Genomic DNA, 21,960 nt, shown 5'->3' with positions numbered 1-21,960 from the left:
AAGCCCCTGCCACATATGCGAAACACAATGCAGAAGGTCACACTATTACTCATTTTGGAAGGAGGAGGTGAGTGGATTATGTAAAGTAAATACAGCATAAATCAGTGGTGTGTGTGCTGAATCATCCCGAAGGCAAGTGCCGGCGAAACATGCTGACATGGTTAAGCCAAGAAAGTGTGTTGGTGAAATAGTGCAGTGTGAACAGGAATAACGTTGGCTGTGCAATATGGATGCAGATGTGCGTTTAGAGTGGTTTTAATGCTAACAGCTCATACTAAGGTCATCAAGGTAAGAGTGAGATAAAGTTTTGACACAGAGCTGCAGTAAATGATGCATTTCTTCCTCCTCTAAGATAAATATTTTAATCACATGCTGCTCCCTGGAGGGACATCTCACAGAGGACCAGGTGCAAATTTAGAAATCTTTATTTCTTCCCAGTGGAGGATTTGAAAGATTTCACGGGGCATCTGCTTGGAAATGTTGTTTCAGGCTGGAATGTAGAGGGAAAACTAATAAATCAATAATATGTAGGCACTCAAATATTTTTGTTGCACATCTGTTTGTTTACAGCTCTCTGGGGATTTGGATTTCTTGATCTCTTTTAGTGCATAACTATTTTCTTGTTTTCTAAGCAGCCCCTTGTGTCTGCCCCGCTCTGACTGATCTGTTTACATAATTACACTATTATGATAATTAGTTAGTATGCTACACTTTACCTAATTACCCAGGGAGGGTTCAGGTTACTGGTGCTGCACATTACTGCCTTAAGTTGTTACGACTCTTTCCCACTTAAATGTCCACAAAAAGCTCATCATGAGCTGAAGTCAGCTCTCGCTATAAGAGGCTACAGGAATTTGTCATCTCAGGACTTGGTAAGATTACTGCAAATCATTTACCATGGATGTAATGAGAATGAAAGATGAAGCACACCAAAGGTTACAGCATTCTTACATCATAGGATATGTCTCCAACTCTGCTGTGGCCATGTAAACAAATGAATCCTGCTCAGCGTCACCTGTTGCTGAAAATATGGAGGAGGAAGCCATCTCTCAATTTAAAGAATTTCTGCAATGTTCCAGATAGCAGAAAACCAGCTGAGGGGATAAAGAGTCATTCAGCTGCAAAATGGGTTTTGTAATCCGTAATTTAGGCATCCTGCATGAGAAACGTCTTCCGTCTTCTTTGCAGCTTATCATTGTTCTTGCACAACGCAGGCTACCATCACGGTGATTAGAAAAAGGCCGAACGGTCATGTCATGTGGAATCAGACTCTCCATGACTGCTGAATAATTGAACTCAACATATTGCAGTTGCGAAGGGATAGAAGATCAAGAGAACTTGACAGTATGATTAGTGGCTTTGGTGTTTGACGTAGGGCTCAATGACGTTTCTGACAGATATTGCGATATAATAAGTCCTGTGGTGGATTAGAACATCTGATTGGAGCATTACCACGTGAGATACCATCAAAAATGTGACTGTAGCACAAGGAGGATGAACCAAACGGAATTTGTAAAACCGTTGACACATCTTGGGTGTGCGGGATAACATATATTATGCTGTTTTGTTGTCTGCATAGAATAGAATGTTTGTTAGATTAGAACAGAAATACCTTTTTGATCACAAAGGAGAAATTCTGTTTCGGCAATATTACAAACCACACCATATACTCAACTTGCACACCTGTCCTGTAATCTACCTCCACCCTGCTTAGATTCTGAGGTTTACCTTCATAAATTATTTACTCCAGCACGGCTGCTCCAGAATTTGCAAAGCTGCTGCTCATGAAGGAAACTTTTAGTGCCAAGAAAATCATTTTCACATCAATATCCTTCACATATAACTCTGTGGGGTCTGGAAAGGGGTATCTTATCCTTTTGTGGCCCTGCTGCCCATTCTCACTGATAGCGACTTGAACTTGTTGTCAGTGTGGAATTAATGCAGAGTTCAGCCAGTTGCTTGTGTGATTACATCGGGTGGAAAGAGAAGCAGGTGATAGATAAGTAGAAAATGTGTGAAGCAATGTGGAAAACATACTGTTCAATGGCGAAGGTTAGCGGGGAAAAAGACAAAGATGGCAAGCAAGAAAAGCAAAGGGAGAAAAATCATCAGCCGAGGAGATGACTGATTAAAAGAGATTAGCTGTGGATGACTGAGGCCTAAATCAAGGGCAAGTACAGCTAATGCCAGGAACAAATTTTCACCGCAGCACATCCAAGAGCTCCAAACTGTGATAGGGTCTTTTTCAACAAAGCCAGCGCTCCCTTCTGTTCCTGTTTACTCATTAATGCTATTTACACAGTCGGGTGATGGCAGGATATTGATTTGATTATCAGTCTTCACAACCAGATACAACTGAAAACGGGATGCGGTCGCAGGAAAAACACATCAGTCAATGAGGAAGACTTCGTAACTGCAGCTGGATGTGCAGGGTTGCAGTGGGAACTTTCCAGTTTCAAACAGAAGTCTGCTGTGTGTGTTATGTGTTCAGCCTTTTGTTTCCACTCCCTCAGGCCACTGTCACAACAAGACTGTATTTCTGGGAGCTTTTAAAACGGCTAAAATCAAATGGTGTGGCTTCCTCTACACTATTTTAGAAATGACTCACTAGGAAACAAAATGCCAAATGTCAATGGCGGTTTTTATATATCTTTTCTTGAACATGCTGCTCAAATCAAGGTCCACAAAGGATTATTTACTGAATGAATTGAAAGCATTGTATGAACACAGCAAAGGATTTATGCTTTCACTGTGTGGTCTTAATTGTTAAGTGGATAGGTTGTACAGTGTAAAAGGCTCTTTAGGTCATCCAGAGTAATGCACTGAAGTCGAATATTAGGTAACTGTGAAAGGCATCCTACTTTCCAAAAATGAGGTGGGAGATTAATGATTTACGATGAGAGCACTATGCTAATGTTATATTCTGCTTAAATTCCTCTTTCTAGCAATGTCTGTGGCGGTGCGTCTGTAGTTTGGCTAGATAGTTCTCAAACAGTGATTAAAACTGCGGACTATCAGAGCAGAAAAATTTAAATTAGTAATTCACGTTGGAAATCTTTGTGATTTATTGCTTTTTAGTATTAACTCATGGTTAATATGATTCAGGGTTTTTTTTAACAGAAAGTCACAAAAAGACCGTTTAATGTCACAGTGAATTCAGACTGCTATGAAGTAATGCCAGTTATCTACAAATGCAAAATGACTGACTGCATAAGAATTCACCCTGTGTAAAGTGACTCATCATAATTTAACACAGGTGCAGCCAATTGGTGTTAGAAGTGGCACAATTAGTGAAATGAATATCACCTGAGGGAAGGGAATTTGTCTCAGTGATTGTAGAATGAAAACATATTTGGAAGGTCCAGCCCCTATTTAACGACAACATGAAGACAAAGGAGCACTCCAAGCAACTCTAATTTGAAAGTTAGTGGTAAGTTTGGCATTTTAAGTCACTGCATATGCCTTGGTACAGTTAAGTCTGTCATTAAGAAATGGAAGGAATTGTAACGTGTAAGTCTGCCTAGAGCGGGCTGGTTCAAAAACTGATCGACTGCAAGAAAAAGATGAGTGAAGAAGGCCACCAAGATAGCTATGGCCCCTTTTGAAGGAGTTATAAGCTTCAGCAGCTGAGATGGGAGAACCTGAGCAAACAGTAACTGTTGCCTGTTCTTTAACAGTCAAAGTTTAATGGGAGAAATAGCAAAGAGAAAGCCACTGTGGAAAAAGTTACTGAATATCGAGTAGAGTTCTGTCAGAAGACAAGTTTAGAGGACTGGACAATTGGAAGAGGTTCTTTGATCTGATGAGAGCTAAATTGAATTTTTTGGCCATAAGAGCAGACACTATGTTTGGCACCAAACTCTGCACATCATCACAAAACACACTATTGTGAAGCATGGTGTGGCAGCTTCATAATGGACTTGGGCTGCTTCTTTGGCAGCAGACCCTGGAAGGCTTGTAAAGGTAGAGGATAAAATGAATGTGTTTGCAAGAGAATTGTGACTTGGAAGAAGATTACTTTTCCTTCAAGACAATGAGCTGAAGCATACATCTGAAGCTGCACAGAAATTGTTTAAAGGCTGCAAGGTTAATGTTCTAAAGTGACCAAGTCAGAGCCCAGACCTCAGTCCAACTGAGAATTTGTGGCTGGACTCAAAAATTGTTATTTCCTCACAATCTCTGTGTAGCCTGACAGAGCTTGAGCAGTTTTAATCCATAAGAACCCAGATCCATTTTTCCTTAAAGGACTTAATGAGTTAAGGTCAGACATAAAGCTTTGCAAGGAAGAGACTGGGGCACTCAAAGTGCGTGTTACACTGGTGTCACCGTGGGTTCTTATGGGTTAAAAAGAATGTTGAAGTAAAATTGCAGTGGTCGGATGTGCAATGCTGATTGAGACCTATCCACACTGTCTCAATGCTGTAATTGTGGCCAAAGGTACATCTACAAAATACTGACTTGACTTACACAGTGGCTTATTTCCATTTCATATTTAGAAATGATTGAAAATATTTTGTGTAAACCTGTTTTCACTTTGATTTGAAAGAATCTTGTCTTTGAAAATTTTGGAACAAATGAAACTGACTTAGTCTGGAAAAGCAATAACATGACCAAATGTCCAAGGATGGTCCTTTTAATAGGCTTTTTTTAAAAATGGTTTTTAAAGTGACTATATAACAAAAAGATATTTACATTTTGAGTCTTTGGTTCGACTGTCCTCTGTCACTGTACACAGGACAGTTTTGTGTGTTTGTACCATTGTAGGTTACTCCAAATGCTTTTTAAATATTCTTAACTTGACATTAAGTCCAGTTTTCCCGATATTCTTTTCCAAATACAACTTTAAACGACATAGTAATACAGTAAATGTAGGCAAACACATATCTCTTTATGAATGTTTTTAAACAGCTATTGTGCAAAATGCAGTGTCTCTGGTGAATGTCAGTGGAAATTAAATAGACACACCAAACTGCCACCTGGGCGGCAAAAGAATTTAAATTACTTGACCTTTATACCTCACAGAGTAAGCCACGAAGTAGAGGCCAGATTTCATTATTGAAGTCAAACATCAAAACAATAACTAGTAAAGAACAACAAATTCCCCAAATTATCTCACAAAGGCACGTCGCAGTCTACTGTTGCACCCTGTTATTCCAAACAACAGATTTATTCCATCATTATTGGTCCAGTATAATGCATTTGTCCCAAAAGTCATTTAATGAATGTTAAAATCCCTCATTGGTGTGGACAATAATGGTAAATCAAATTCCCAAGAATTAAGTTCTAGAACCTAAAACATAATATATTAAAAATATAAGATTCAATAGCATTCAATGAATGCTATTGGATGTAAAATAAAGGCAAAGCTATTTATCTTCCACCAGCCATCTGTATGTGCGCAGAAACATGAAACAAATTTGCCGCAAATCAAACTAGAACGGCGTTCAGAGAGTGTCTTGACAGACCTCTGTCAAAGCCAATAGTCCACTCTTCTATGATATGCAATATGGCAGCCCAAGCCACTCAAATTTAATGCGTTTTTACTTTGCTTGTCCTCATGTTTTCTCCAAATTTCAGGAAAATTGGCTCGGTAGTTTTTCCTTAATCCTGCCGACTGACAAACAGAATGGTAATGAAAACATACCATCCTTGGCAGAACTAATCTGTCTTCCAGTGCAGCCACACTGAGCTACCGCTGGTATTTACAGGCATTTCAGACATGCACAACAAGAATCTGATGAAAACACTATGTTCCCTGCAGGTGCTTGACCTTCTGGCCACAGTGTTAACAAAACACTTGGAAAAGGTCGCTATGTCTGAAAAGGCTCTCAGACAGGTGCTCAACCTATGGTTCGGTCCTTTGGTCCTACATAGTTTCTCCTGAGAGATGTGTGTGCTTGTGTGGAACTTATCAGGTTTATTAGACTCCCACAATAAAGTTTTCTTGTTAACACATTTTAACTTCTCATTGGATCCCTTGCACTTCATATTTATTAATATTTTTCCCTAACAATTGCAGCATCTAAACCTCTAGTGTGTGAGTAATGAATATGTATGATTTAACAAAAGGAAGCAGAACCTGTTAGTTACTCTGGAGTGAAAACTGCCCACTCATTTCATGCCTCTTCTCTCGACTGTGATTGGCTTGGCAGCCACTCCTATCCCGTAACAATCGTTTTGCCATAACACGTTACAAAATACAGAGAGTGTTGAATATATTGGACATTTCACTGTAAATAAACAATGAAAAAAATACAATTGCAGGTACTGCATTCAGTATTAATTAACGCATGTACAGAAGTAGCTACTGGCTGATGCCACAATCCTTCTACCCTTGACATTCATCCATCAGTTTCTTCATGATCGACTCCCAAATGTGTTTTAAAGAGGTGTGTTGTCTTCCCTCACTGTCAATCTCATGTTTGAGAAGGCCTCGCAAGTTCTCAATTAGTCAGGTGAGGAAAGAGGTCAGGTTATTTCATCAGTCAGTCATCTTTAGATCTTTGCTTTCCAGCTAAACAGCAGTTAGATATGATAGAACATTGTCCTGCAAAAATGATCATGGCCTTCTTGAATGCATCTTCCTCTATCATGGCTTGAAGAAAGTATCTTCTAGAAACAGAGCAACTTTAGGAGTTGATTGTCAGTTCATCGTGAAATGATCCATTCAGCTCATCCTCAATGACAGCATCCCATACCAGTATCCCTCGTAAACCTTGCTGGCATCTGACTTGAAAGCTGTCTTGTGTCCATTAGTGATCTAGGTACAGATCCATCAATCTGGTTTGTTCTCATTTGAGTCTCCCTGAGAAGATACAGCACTTACATCTGTCCATAAAACATTTGAAAAATCTGTCCTTGGTCCAACTGGATGCTTCAACTTTTGACTCAACAGTGGTGTGTTGTGTTTCAGCCTACTTTACCTCGGCCATATCACTGACTACGTGAACACAACATATCCACCAAGCATAAGAAAAGATCAATGCCCTTGGTGCTTTTCTTCCTCTGTAGATCAGGATATGAACCTCTGATAGAGCTGTTCATGTTTGCCACCTGTTTTGATGGCGCTCCAGGCCGGCTCCCCCTCTTCCTCCTTCTTCTCTGGGCTCCTTTTCATGACTCACCGAACAGACTAAATACAGAGAGAAGTGCAGCTATGGTCCTCTTCCTGAAAGGGGGTTGGCAGCAGCAGCTCAACTGGATTTTGAGCTACCGAAACAGCGTGTTTGGAGCAGGGTTCTAACCAGAGGAGTTATGGTAGAATGAACAATCTGTGCAATCTTTTAGGTTGAAACTTGAAATACATATTCAGGAGACATATGAGACTTGGATTAATTTGTGAAAAAGGATTATAATATGAGACCTTTAATTTGCATCTTTTCTTTTTGTAACCCTGTCAATTCATCACAGCAAACCTACTGAGGCCCGTCCATCCAATCAAATGTTGATTAAGATTTTTGATTGTCTGGTGGTTAACTAATGTGTTCCATACATCTAAAATCCATTTTTCTGTTTTGACTTTTTAGGGCCATTTAAACCTCTTTTTGTAATGAAGCTACATTAATCACTTTAGATCACATCCTCCCTCATTACACAAGAATACATCAGCGGAAAATGGGTAACCCCAATAAGAATTAAAAGTTATATCATTTGGATTTGGAAAATGTGCAGAGAAATGATGGTACGTAGCTCATCATTGCTCTATTAATTGCGCATGTAGTGTAATGTAATACATTTCAAAATGAAAGTATGCAATCAGGACCCTGACAATGATTTATTGTCGTAATACTGTATCAAGAGTATTGATGCATCACGATATAAGGAGTACTTTAATATAGACTATAGATAGAGGTGGGGATAATTTTATTCAGAATGGAGTAGTTTAATCCCAACAGTGCATTCTCCTCTTGTCAGCTTTGTATTTTAATCTCAGTCTGAAAAGTCTCTATACCAGTAACATAACCCCAGGGGATTTAAAAAAGTATAGTCTTTCCTCTATGAAGTGTTGTCAAGTAGAAATATAAAGAAACATGAAAACAGAAATACATAAAGTACAAGATATTCAAAACAGTTGCAGTACTACTATTACAGTGTGTTTACTTTCAACAAAATCTGTCATTTGGCCTCAAATTCCAGCGAACATATTTGAATGATCACCTTTGATAAGCTCTATTATTGGCAGGCTGAGTTTTGTAACGCTCTTCTAACATGGGAGTGAAACTGACTGGAAATATTGCATTTTGTTGTTGTGTAAGTGATGATTTCTATGACTCACTCTGCTTCACACATAGAGGATTATGAAGCAGTTGTTGCCATGTATTTAATAGTGCGAAAAACAAAACAATTTCTTCCATCAGCTGTACCTGATTTATTCTGCGGAGTGTTGTAGGTAGCTGGAGCATTTCCCAGCTGATACTGGGCGAGAGGCGGGGGACACCCTGGACAGGTCACCAAGCCATCACAGGGCACACTCTCTGCCAATTTAGAATAACTGACTACCTGCCATGCATGTCTTTGGACTGTGGAGGAAGCTGGAGCACCTAAAAAAAAAACCCACACAGGCACAGGGCGAACATCCAAACTCCACACAGGAAGACCTCAGCCAGCCAGTAGGTTGGAATCCAGAACCTTCTTGCTATAAGACAACAGAGCTCATCACAGTGCAGCCAGCACACAACTGAAAACTGAACCATCACATTAAAAGCAAAGAGTTTATTTTGTATTAAACTGTAAGCAAATTAATAATCCAGCTGCCATCTATTACAAGAGATAATCCTTATTCAGGAGCAGTCTGGACAGCAAAACTTTGCTTGTTGTTGCATAATAATTTTTCTAGTTGTCATAAACTAATTCTCTGCAGACATGACACCAAAAGGCTGACCTAAAAACTATTCATAAGCTATCAACTGTGACAGTATTTGGATATCAGTTATACTTTGTCTTGCTTTGGGAGATTTTGCATGCCACCCACACACATTTGCAAATATAGACAATAAACACAACGAGCATGGTTTGACCGATGAATAAAGACATTCTTCTCCCTCTTTGATAAGATCCGACGTCGAAGGCCGACACCAGCCACACTGTTTCAGACTGACAGACCCACCGTCACCAGAGGGAAAGACAGCGGCCAACATCAGGTAGATCAGCTGTTTCATGTTGAAGTTGTTATAGGAGTACAAAGAGAAACCAGTCTCTCCCCACTGACAGTAGTCTCTACTGTACCGACAATACATAATGCAAAAATTGTTTGGTGGTTATTTAGACATAGACCTGTATATAAAATATGGAAAAACCTATGACTTTCTGAGACTGTGGGATAGCCTAGTCTGAAGCCTCAAAGTTTGGCATTTGGCCTTTCTTGAGTCCACACTATGCTCAAATGCGAGGTAGAAAATATCAATCACAAGGTAGCCTCCTCGATACACATCCTGCTTTGTGCACCAATTTTACTCTAAATTGGACCATACTTTACTGAATTAGCATCATAGTGTATTGAAGAAAACTTCAAGCTAGTGATTGAGGCCATAAACTCATTAGAAAAATGTCTACTGAGGTAACAAATCAAATGGAAGTAGGATCATTTTCTCATAGACTTCTCTACAGTTGGACTGGTAAAACAGAGGAGTCGCCCCTGCTGTCTGATAAAAAGAATGCAGGTTTAAGACACTTCTGCATTGGCATCACTTTCCAGATCCAGAGGCTAGAACCATCTTTTATATACAGTGTGTGGTGTAGCGTAAGGTCATGAGTTGGATATTTTTTTAATTATTAGACCCTCACTTTGCTATCATACTGTATGTTTACAGGAATGATTTTTACTAGGGGCTGCAGGAAGGCTTTCTGGGTAATGTTTGAAATTCACATTAGCAGCAAAAATGTATTTGGTGGTATAAGAAAGGGTAAGTTCACAACAAAATCAATTCCATTCAGAACTGTCTCTGTCTGTCATAGTGATAACATAACTTGCCATGTGAATCTCTGGTGGAGTTTTCCTTTAAACTTAAAAAAAAAAAAAATGGGAAAACATGAGCAATTTAAGTAATATGTTTTGTACTATGAGTTGGCCATTGCAAGTATAATAGACAAAATGGTAATGCAATTTAGGATTAAGCATTTATTTCCCTTGCTTCTCCGTTGTATTAGACTTTGTCACATTGTTATTACCTTTCTAATGATTCCCATGCTTAAATTTCAAAAACAACACAATAAATATAAATTTACTATATTATATAATTTATTTGAGCAGCATCACATGATAGAAGTACTTCTACAGACCTCAGTCATGTAACAGGAGAACCTATATATTATATCAGATAAACTATGGATTTGATGTTTTTGTTCTGCAGTGGGTTCTGGGGGAAAATGGATCCTTGAAAGCCAAACTGGTTCATATGTCAACCTACCAGCCGCCCTCCCTTAAAGGTAATGCAACTGTCTTGAATGATTTACACAGTTTTGTATGATACACTTATGTATTTAAATAATATAAGAAAAATTACACAAAACTGAAACAATTTGGGAGACCTAATTCTGCTGCGGGAATTGCCATGTGCTCTATATCTGTCTCAACTACGTGCATATCCGAAAAACCACAGTTGTGTGTGCATGTGTGTGTGTGGGTGACTGTGTGTGTTATGAGAGATTAGGAGCAGAGACAGCTGTGAGTCTGTTCTGGATCATCCTGGATTATAGGCTGGGCACACAGCTGCAACATGGTCTCACAGACACATTCACTATCAGATACAACCGGAGTCACACAAACTTAAGCACTGGCACAAAATTACTATATTGGTATGAATATGCATGCACTGTATTTTTTTATTTTTTTATTTTTGGATTTATGGGAATTGGCGCTTTGACCCTTGCAATCACGACTGTAGCCACTGATAATCCCTGCAGTGTTCCACTGGCTGTATTGGTGTGAGATACACCCGTCAGCCATAACACTGAATCCCCTGACAGCTTGCCACAATACAATGTTCTGCTGGTAAACTTTGGCTCCTGGCATTCATGTGGACGCTACTTTGACACGTACCCCTCACCTAACATTATCCAGACTACCGTAAGCACCCCCTCAATGGCAAAGGTAGTCTACAATGCCTGCAGCCTCCCCCAACAGAACAATGTGCCCCTCTATAAAACTGCTCAGGAATGACTTGAGGAACACAACCAAGAGCCCACAGTGTTGATCTAGCCTCCAAACTCCCCACATCTGATCGAGCATCCAGCTTGGTCTTAATGTTCTGGCTGATCACTGTATATTATATACATTTTTACACAAAACGGCTTCAAATTTTCATCTGTTCTCAATGCCTATATAAGTAATAATGTTAAGGAAACAAAAGAACTCACTGCTTGCTTAGTTAAAAATGTGACATGCATTCAGTACTTTTACAATGGCAAATCCCATACCTTATTGTGTTACTGTATCATTTTTTTTAAATGTAGTGGTAAATAAGCTCACACAAATTTCGAATGAATCGATGCAGAAGTATGTGCACACATATAACTTTTTTTTTTTTTGCACAAATAGGAGTTGGCATCTTCTCATATTTGGGATTTATGCCACATTGCTTTATTAGTGTTACTTAAGCTCATCAAGACTTTTAAAAACTGGCTCTGAAATTAAATAGAAGATTTAGGAAAGGCCCATGTTTCTCCATATGCAGATGATACCATCCTGTTTTTAACAAAACTAATACTGTCCTTTTCTGCATGTATTTATTATAAGAAAGATATTGGACTTAGATTCGTCAGGTAGCCGGACACACAACTCTAAATGACTGATAGCATTTTTCTGTAACTCCGTCTATTTAAATAAGCAAGGAATTTTCAATTTCATCTTAAATGCAGTAAAACGCAATCATCCCCCCCCCCCCCCCAAGTGCCAAAACATTGCAAGTTTAAACAGAAAAATCAAAATACATGCATAAATAATATTTCTCTTCCTGTCCTTGCATTCGACCATCCGTTGTTCATTAGAGGATTTATTTGATCTTTATGTGTACAATTGTCATGGTGCTCCTTTATTCGACAGAACAGATTGTTTTTCTTTTCAGCTGTCCAGAGGATGGCCCAGGCCCACTTGGCCTCCCTCGACATGAGGTCTGTGGACAGAGAAGATTCCTCTTCTGAGGAAGAGGAGGAGCATCGTGATGAAAAGAGGCAGCAGACGGCCTCAGCTACAGGTGGGCAGGATATTCACTTTAACAGTCATTCACTTTACTCAGTTTTTCTCTCTTGTACCGGCACCTGTACCTAACAAAGACATCACTTACACTTTTGAAATTCCTTTCACATCAGATCTAAAAGAAGAAAGCAAACCACTCAGAGACCAATGTGGTCGGCTGGGCAGTTCAACAGTGAGCAGTGATCTCAGCCATCACCAAGAAGAAGCAGAAAAGGCCAAAGGAAGAGAGGAGGGGAAAGGAGAATGACCGAAATAGAGGGCTCTGATGGAGACGGAGTGTTGGTGAAAATCCATTTGCGTTGCACACGTATGGACCATGCGTGTGCATGCGTGGGTGTATGAATGAGTGTGTTTTTTGGATCTGTGAGTGTGTGCATGCATGCAACAAAAGAGATGAATGTGGAAAAAGAGAGAGAGATAGAGAGAGAGAGGAAAGTGATGGTCATTGAGGAGGGTCAGAATATTAATGAGCAGGTAGGAGGAAAAGTTTAACTCGAGACTTGTGAAGGAAATCACGTCTCAGTCAGCCAAAGAAGCCAGGGCTAAATTCTAATCAGCCAAGGACACTGCACAGCAAATATAGGAACTGCTAAGGACTGGGGAGTTTCTACAAGCAAAAAAACAAACAATTTTATGGAGTTCCAACAAGATTTAGAAGGATTCTGAGATTAATGTTAAATGTTGAATTTGCATAATTCATGTCATGAATCATCATCTGTTACAAAGTCTGATAAACAGAAAATGCAGCTTACACTTTATTTTATTGTTCAAGGATTGCATTGTATGTATCATTGTGACAATGTTGTTGCTGCAACAAGGGCTGACATACAGGAACAGGTTGTCATTTTAAGGTGCATCTCACAGGAATAGTGAAAGTGCAGTACACAGATATGAGATACTGTTTTAAATGATAAGTTACATAATGACATAAATATCCAGCCAGCCCTCATTGGAATGTAACTCAGGACCTGCAGAGCTTCTTCCAAAGTTATCCATAACGGAAGTTTGCTTTTCAGTTTGCTTTCCTCAGTCTTTTGGATGTTTGCGTGCAAGGTCAAGGAGATCAAAGGAGGGTGGATTACAGACGATTTGAGCACAGTCACGGCCACAGTAGGCCAGATTATACCATATCAAACTAATCCAACTAATCACGATAATGCAGCGCAATTTTTTTCTGGTTTCGAATTATGAGCAGGCTTTTTGTAACATGGCGATTAGCAGGCATGATCTGTTTGGGATGGCGCACATGTTGGGCGGAAGGAAGACCTACCTTTTATTTTTAAAAAGTCCATATATGTGTGATGAGAGTGAAGGTTCATTCATGACCCTGTATATACAATAAGTGATGTTTTGTGTTGGTTGCTAATAAAACAATTGTAATAGGTTGTTGGTGTTTGTGTGATTGTATGTGGACTTTGTGTATTTAAATGTGCAACGCTCCAGTCATGTTAAGAAAGAGAAAAGGCTTTATTAGGTATTCCAGACACATGAGTTGACTAATAATTTGGTTACGTGTGTTGTATACGATTAAATAGAGCAAATAACAGCAGCAATTTTTACTAAATGAGAATCCTGAACCATTGTTGCCCCATTTATTCATCTTTTAGACCATTTGTGTTTTGTTGTTTTGTTTTGTTTTTTGCCACAGTTACAATAAGTCAGAAGATCATCAAAATGCAAATAAAACCAGTTTATTAAGACTGTGACCAGATTTGCTCAGTCATGACACAGGAGAAGAATTTAATCTGGTTGTCTTTTTCAGTTCATATTTTTAGTACATATTTTTTAGCTTCTCTTGTTTTTCTATTTCTCTTCATCTATTCTGAATCCATCTTTAAGTATGTCTGATTTGCAGTAGAAAACTACATTAAAACAAATATGAATATCAATAAAGATCCATAGTGGTCAGTGGTGACACCCAGTGTTCAGTACATCTAATTACACACTTGCATTCTCAAATTTATATCTAATATGATCACCTAAACCAATATTTAAAATGCTATACTGGTATGGAGATTAACCAATGGAACTGCAGTGATACAGGTAGATGGATGATTCATTTATTTTATTTTATTTTTTGCACATAATCAATTAAACTCCAACCTATGGTTCTGTCTATCTCAACAGATTTAAAAAAAAAAAAAAAAAAACACTCTATCGACATGGCCATAATTAAAAGACATCAAAATACAGTTTACGCACAGCTAGACAGCTGTATATGATATGAATATATACGGTATAACTAAGATTTACATTCTTAATGCTGTAGTAGCTCTGCTTGAACTGCAGGAGGCAATGTGTAATTGCATTTCTAACACTAATGAGTGCTTTGGCAACTAAAAGGAGTCTCATTTGCACCTTTGAATAATACTTTGACTATACTGACGAAGTTAAAGGAAATAAAGTGAAATACATAATTTGTATGTTTGTGTTTGAGGATTTTGTCCTGGAAAATAAACTGACTTTTTTTTTTAAATCATTGCAGCCTCTCACCCACAAAAATGTGTGTAGGTGTTATTATTAGCGTCAAAAGTTGATGTATCATTTTTAATTCCTAAGCTATGCATTTACTTCACCTTAATCCATGTTATGTTTTATCCTGATAGCTCTTACCTAATACTTCTGTCCTCTTTACACTTCACATATTAATCCTTCCTTGCCTTTGCAAAAAACACTCCAGTCACATCATCAACCCCCACCCTCATATCCTGAGGCAGAGTGTAAACTTCCAGCCGGATGATGGTGTAGCCGTTCTCCTTCAGACCAGCACAGACCTGGGCCTCATTCAGTGGCACCACAGGGATCCTCACCCCGGGCCCCCCAAAATAGTAACTTTCTCCCAGGGCACCGATGAGCAGGAGGTGGCCACCAGGCCGCAGGAGCTTCCAGATGTGGCCCAGGGCCCTGGTGAAGGCAGCCAGGTCGGGGCTGACGCTCTCCAGGCAGAAGCAGGACACCAGGCAGTCGGCCCCCGATGAAGGGAGGACGTCAGGGGCCAGGGGCTGGGAGCAGTGCACGTCGATGGGGAGGATGTCTGCGATGACCTGACGTAGCTTAGCAGCTTTCTCTGTCCATGCTGAGGGCCTGGCAGAGGCAATATCATCAATGCATTATCAGATTACATGAAAACAGCTGCAGCAAGTGCACAACACAACGGCTTTTCTGCAACATTTTTATACCATGTGGGTTTGAAGGAAATGTCTCAGGGAGGTGGATTATGATCAAATTTGCATTCATGTGTGCCTCAGGATGAGTCGGACCTACTTTGTTCTGTGACTCATGACATCCCCTTTAGCCTAAACCATGTATTTGTAATTACAGCTAATTAGTGTCAGCTGGTAGTTTATTTACTTTATTATTTTTTACTTTAATTTGTTATTCATTGGGTTTCATTTTGCATAAGGCTGATGTAGCACAAGCATTTCCCAATTTGTGATAAAGGCTATGTTCGCATGCTAATATGCTGAACTTTGTAAGAATATAGCTGATGACTCTGTCTAAATGCTGGGTTTTGTTTTTTGAATAATGTTTGCGTGTTTTCTTATTAAACTGCTCTTTCAATCAAGAGCCAACAACCTTTGCCATATTAAGCAATGGGCAAGAATGATTCATTGCTCAGTAAACAGAGCAGAAAAAATATTAAGGTGGGGAATTATTACAGGGAAAAGAAAGAAAAAAGGAAACCCTATGATGCTGTAAATCTGTGTCAACTAAAAGGAATCATTTGATGCCTATTGAAGAGATTTTTTCCCTCTCTGAGACAGACTGTATGTTACAAATTTAACCATTTGATGATACTAGCGTAACACTCACAGAGAAACTGTCAATCTTCATAACTAATATTTAAATATGTACCCAATCTTTAGGTATAGTTTATCTATTCCATACCGTCGTCCCTCCAGCTTGCAGACATGCTGTAGATATGGCGTCCAGTCCAGACTACATCCTCCCTCGTCCTGGAGCCAACGCCTCAGCTCCTGCCGGTTCACCTCCAGGAAGTCTGTCAGGATCACCTTGTTGAAAACTTCACAGCCACTCAGGACCTGGTACAAGGTGGGACCTGAACCGATATCCACCAGGAGTTCACCGCTTACATCACCTGGGAATGATGGAGGAGAATAAAAGAGAGGAGAAACTCTTAGGAAGAGACTTCTGCAGCTAACTGGATGGGTTTTAAAGGATAATTTCCATCAAGTAGTGACAAGATGCACCATTTTATTTATCTCATACTGATGTAACTTTGTCAGATGCAGACACGGAATTTGGTCTGAAGTTTCTGTATTGAGGCTGTGAAAGTGAAAACGTTCAGGTTTATACTGTATGAAATTGATTCAGAATATGAATTTAATAGAAATAATTAGTGACAAATCAGGTCTTTAATAGTAGCATAAGAAAAAGATGTTTGATTTATAAATAAGAAGGCTTTTTGTACAATTTCACTTAGAATACATCAAACCATTCAATGTATTAAAATAATTTTAATGTGGGCTCTACAATTTTGACATTCTACCAGGATCAAAATCATATTTTTATTTTGTACTTTTATGTTTTTCTTTCTCCCTTTAATTAAACCTACTATGTTTAGAGAATTTGGGTTTTAGATTTCTAGAAAAACAAAGGTCTTTGGATGCTTGGACCAGCACGAAAACTCTTGTTAGGAACGAGAATCAGAAGAAGAAAAGACACTTTTTCAATCATTTGCTTGCAAAACACAACAGAATCCTTTAACCTCTTCTTACCTTCAGTGAAAGCTCTGTGCAGGCATGCCAGTTTCCACGGCACAATGCTGTCTTTTCTCGCAAAATCGGCCCGCGGTGGAGTGTAGTTGTACTGCAGATATGCTGCAGGGTCAAATTTCTGGTAGCAGGCGGCCATGGCTGCTACTCCGTTCTCTCTTCCCTTGTCTTCCATCCTCCTGCTGTCTTTGTGGCTCTACCTTCTGTTTCTGGTGGTCAGTGTCCAGGTAGCCCCCTGAGCCAAATTATATACTTGTGTGTATGTGGGTGTATCTGCGCTATTATGTGTGTGTTTGCGCTTTGGGCTACTCTTGAGCTTCATGGGCAGAGATAGTGATCCTGCTTTTTCGGACCACGCTGCCTGATAGCATTTGCTCTGTTCACTTTCACTGCCCCGAGGCGTTGATACCATCAGATCAGAGGGCTTCCTCCAACACTACACCCATTAATGGACTCCTCATATGGCGTTCAGGTCCTTCGCCCACCTCTCAAAGGCCCTTCATATCTGTACAATCATTTGAAAGGACCTCTTACACTCCAGGGTTGTCTCAGGCAACCCCTTGAGAGAGACGCAACAGGTCTGTCTCAAAGACAAACAGACTTGTTTGTGTCTCAGTCGGCCATTTTACTTGATGATGACTTTTGTACTCATTTATCCAGACAGTAAATAGAAGCAAGGTAAATAAGGGAAAGTTTCCAATACAAAACAGATGTTAAAGTGCACCGAAAAAGCCGTTCCTTTTCTTGTTTCTTTTTGAAAGATAGACATTAGCAAAGAACAAAGAAAACAATTATATAATGTTGCTAAGAAATGAAAGACAGTTTTTAAAAAATAGCTTTCAGAAAAAGCAATCATTTTATTATAGTTTTAAAAATGTTTATTTTAGGATAATATAGGCAATAAAACAATCATTAAAAGAGTTGAATATTAATATGAACTGATACTTAATGTAGATGATCACTGTAGTGTTTTTGTTGACAAAATGTAACAAAGTATTGGAGATTAAAGTTCTAACTGTAAAGAATATTTAAATCCACAACTGTAAGCTTTTGACTTTTACCTGTCCAGGATACAAAGATTCAAACATGATTCCAGATAGAAAATTTATTAATTTTTGATTATGTAAATACATTATTCTTGCTTTCTATGCCATCTTTGACTTTAATCGCAGAACCACGTGAAGAAAATAAACACTTGTGTGATTTTTTTATATTAATATTTCTCCTATTTAAGATGCTTGTAAAACTTGGCAGTGCTGCATTTGCTCTACTATATAAATTTAAATGAATTTACATGTTTCCACCTTGAGCAGACGTCTCGATCCGCAAACTTGTCTGACTTCAGTGTTGATTTTCAGCGTTTCTGCCAGGAAACAGGACACCTTTAATTTATTGTTGTATTAAAAGTGACTTGTTAAATTGTGCAACCAGCAGCTACTGTGGCCGACTGACAAAACAGTGAGCTTCATCCCCCGATTTAATGAATTTGCTCTATTCCCAGCGTATCCCAAAGCAGCATTTTACATCAACCATTGTGGAACGCAGCCATGTGGTAATCAAACATATTCTTCCCTGGAGTCGTTTTTTTAAACACCTCGCTCATCCCTGGCAGCGGCAGAATCTCAAACAAACACACACAGACTAAATATCACAGTGTCCAATGGAGAAAAAGTGTTTTAGATGTGGAATTGTGCCATGCAGTGCTGTTAAAATTAGGATATTTGGAGACTGGCTAGTCATACTGAATAAATGTAAATGTAAAACATCAAGAATTCTCTTTAACTTGTGAGACTGAGAACATTTAATGTGCATATAATGAATTCAACTGCTGGAAGAAAAGCTATTTACATTTAAATTCTAAGCATGCAATTTATTATATACTGGTAAATTAATTAGAATTTATGCGAAATACGTATAAGATAGCTTATACTAACCTTAGTGTTCACATTAGGCTGCACAGAATTAACAGCAGGAATATTTTTCTGCTATCATCCTGTGGCTGACACCTTGAATACAATGAAAATGAATGAAAAATAACTGAAAAGTTCAATCACATAATCCTTTGCATTAATGAATGAATCACAGCAACAGTTAATGTAATGAAAATATCTTTTTCCTTCAAAATCATGCAGATTATCTGTTATTTACTGTCATACTTTGAGCTGACAAAGCAAATTGCATTATGACAAGATGTTGTAGGGTTATTTTAAGCCTACACGAGCTGATAATCGTTTATAATTTGCACTTATTAAAGTAAGTTTGATCTCAGGAACCTGCAAGAGGGTCAGAAGCCACAGAATACGGCACATAAAAATGAGGCTACCTTTATAGACTGTATGCATTTATCATTTTCTATACTTTGCATTTCTTTTTCAGCATATTGATTAAATGCCATCACAAACAAGCTTGCCTCTATCACCACATTGACAAAACTGGTCCATTTGAGGTGATATGAAATCTAATCTGAAGTCTGCCGATTGCCATCCGGACAGTCTCAGTTGATTATATTACGTGTGATGTATGAACACATGGTCGCTTCAAATTATTTTTTAGATTAGAAAACAGTAACTACAGCCCACTTTTTCCACTGATTCTTTCATCTAATAAATCATCTTTTCACTCACAGCTTATGTTGTTGTTTTTCTGTTTACTTCAGGCCATCTTTCCCTTTCAAGTTTGTCTTTGCCGTAACCTTTTCCATGAACTTTAGCGTTTGGTTGAGACAGTCCAGCTCCTCTGATCATCGCCGCTTTCTTTCAGGTCAGCTTCACTGTATATAGGTTGAGTTTGGAGGCGTAATGTGATCTGATACTACCTTTCATAATCATTATAAATCAGAATGGTAGCTTTTTATTCATGATATACATACATAAAGGACTTTAAAAATATTTGGCAGCAAAATTCCATATTAGCTCTGTGAGGCTGCATTTTACTCACAGCACATGGGCTTGGAAGCAAATATGAATATCTAGATGGTACAAGTTTAAATTTGCAATAGAAACTGCTGGTGCTAAGCCAGTATAATGTATATCTTGTTTAGGATGATAGTTAATCAGTTCAATGTTTTTACCAATTTTGATGAGCAATAAACACAAAGTACAACCGAGACTGTTATTCATTTTAAGTATGTAGTCATAAGCCATAATTTTGACCTGGTAATGGCTCTCGATTAGTGAAATGGGGTGTCGCTGACATCATCAGAATTGATTGTAATCTGTCTACCAGTTGGGGAGACATTTCACACAATGCCACAGATGTCGTCTTGGAAATTGAGAAAAAGTTAGGAAGGCACCAAAAGTTACCAGTTCAAAGAACTGAAACCAACAGACCTGCACCCAGTTAAAAGGTTTTGCAGATACAAACACATCCATGGTAACACACACTCCCACACAAACACATGCAGTTAGTGGATTAGTGGAGGCAGGAGCAAGGTAAGGGTCAGTTTCTTCCCCTGAGTCAGATAGACAGATAAAAGAGCAAAGAGGAGGAGGAACACAGAAGAACAGATAAAGGGCAAAAGCAGGCAACAGAGAAAAGAACAGAACCGATATAATGGAATAATACACATCTAGCCAGAGCTACAGGAGCCAATTTAGTTATCATTGCTCCTAGGGGCAGTGGGGGTTCAACAGTGTCAGTCAACTCTGCTCTGGGTGACTTTTCATTTGGTCACAGCAGGACAGTGCAGGTACAGAAAACTTTCATCACAACTGCAGCTCTGTGATTCTTTTTCTACCACATGGAGTAAATGAAAGGTGACAAGTTAATGAAAGAACTAATTTGGAAATGAGTTCTACACCCCTGGCTTCCAATTAGCATCAAATTCATAAACTAAGAATAACCATGAATGAAGAACTCAGTGGAAAACATGGGGTGGTACTTCATACTGCTACAATGTGTAATTTGTGTCAGTTAATTGTGGGAAAAGCAATGCAGAATTTGTTATTGTTGATACTTCAGTCAGGTTTTCTTTGCATTAATTAGATGAGCACTGTGCTTGTGTAATTTGTTAGCTGATCTAGACTTGATATGTTAAATGCCATACATTATTACTTTTGGGATGGTGCAAACACTGTGTATATAAATTTCACATTATTTCCATTTAAATTTAAAAAAAAAATACAGGAGGGAAAAGTATCTTCGTGAAAATCTACAATTTTAGGTTTGTCTTTTTTTTTATCCACACCAGTCGATACTCTACACCTTTACAAATGTATGTTGTTAGGCAAAACACTGTTGGAGCCTACAGAGAAATATCTCTCATTCCTGTTGACAATTACATTAAATACATTAGACTGAAAATATTGAGAATGCATATGAATATTATAACATAAATATGATATTTAAATGTATTCTTAACTGTGTTGTGTTTATGATTTTTTATTTATGTTTTTTTTCATGACAATGAAGTGTAAGTTAAGTTAATCAGTTAGAGATTTCTTCTTGGCCTAATAATGATTGCACAGTGTAAAATGTTCTGTTAATACAGACAGTCTGTGACATCATTGAGTGTACTGATATTTCCCATTATTACAACTATTTTTGTCTTTATTGTGAATTGCTGTTAGATAAGTTAATAGTATGCAAAGCACAGAATTTATCAGCTACACAGATAGCTGATTTGTTCTGATTATTACTCATTATATAATTGGGGTATTGTGTTATGGAACTTTATGGGTGATTTTTTTTCCCTTGTCTGCATCTGCACCTCTTCTCCTGGACAATTTGAAACTTAAAATTTATGACAAGAAGTATAGTCGACAAAAAATTAACACAGCATTTAATATTTCATTAAATGCAAGTGTTGATGTGCTACAGAATATGACTGCTGATAATTGAAGTAGGCTAACCAAAATATGAATATGAAAGCACATTTTATTGTACTATAAATGGCTGTAGTTTGCTAAATTATCATCACACATGGAAAGCAATTTCAGTGTTGAAATCACAAACAGAATGTGGACATATTGTTAATGTGTAGATATTTCTAACAATCCCAAATCTATGATGCTTATTGGTTCAATTAACCAC

At 38.4% G+C, this 21,960-nt stretch overlaps 2 protein-coding genes across 3 annotated transcripts in view; one reads left to right on the top strand and one right to left on the bottom strand.

The window, feature by feature from the left end:
• The window catches only part of LOC110949584 (protein phosphatase 1 regulatory subunit 1B-like), a 187,693-nt gene extending 174,115 nt beyond the window's left edge, over nt 1–13,578 (top strand). For both annotated transcript variants that reach the window (XM_051939767.1, XM_022191715.2), the window contains 4 exons: nt 9,054–9,140; nt 10,350–10,425; nt 12,063–12,191; nt 12,307–13,578. In XM_051939767.1, coding sequence (XP_051795727.1) covers nt 9,054–9,140; nt 10,350–10,425; nt 12,063–12,191; nt 12,307–12,440 — 426 coding nt within the window. In that variant the 3' untranslated portion in view covers nt 12,441–13,578. The remainder of the gene's footprint in view (nt 1–9,053; nt 9,141–10,349; nt 10,426–12,062; nt 12,192–12,306) is intronic.
• Nucleotides 13,579–14,441: 863 nt separating this feature from the next.
• LOC110949585 (phenylethanolamine N-methyltransferase) lies at nt 14,442–17,313 on the bottom strand. Its single transcript, XM_022191716.2, has 3 exons — nt 16,933–17,313; nt 16,082–16,292; nt 14,442–15,277 (listed from the first exon to the last, which is right to left on the bottom strand). The coding sequence occupies exons 1-3, from the start codon at nt 17,102–17,104 to the stop codon at nt 14,839–14,841; spliced, it is 822 nt and encodes a 273-aa protein (XP_022047408.1). The 5' UTR covers nt 17,105–17,313; the 3' UTR covers nt 14,442–14,838.
• Between the last annotated feature and the right edge of the window lie 4,647 nt (nt 17,314–21,960).

Source organism: Acanthochromis polyacanthus, chromosome 19, assembly GCF_021347895.1.
Source record: "Acanthochromis polyacanthus isolate Apoly-LR-REF ecotype Palm Island chromosome 19, KAUST_Apoly_ChrSc, whole genome shotgun sequence".
NCBI classification, from domain to species: Eukaryota; Metazoa; Chordata; class Actinopteri; family Pomacentridae; genus Acanthochromis; species Acanthochromis polyacanthus.
Note: the sequence above shows the minus strand (reverse complement) of the source record. Positions and strands in the feature narration are given on the sequence as shown.

Coding starts and splice junctions, on each gene's coding strand:
- LOC110949585 (XM_022191716.2), bottom strand. CDS start 17,104: ATGGAAGACAAGGGAAGAGAGAACGGAGTAGCAGCCATGGCCGCCTGC. Junction 16,293..16,932: donor GCACAGAGCTTTCACTGAAG/GTAAGAAGAGGT, acceptor CATCATTCCCAG/GTGATGTAAGCGGTGAACTC. Junction 15,278..16,081: donor TGCAAGCTGGAGGGACGACG/GTATGGAATAGA, acceptor TGCCTCTGCCAG/GCCCTCAGCATGGACAGAGA.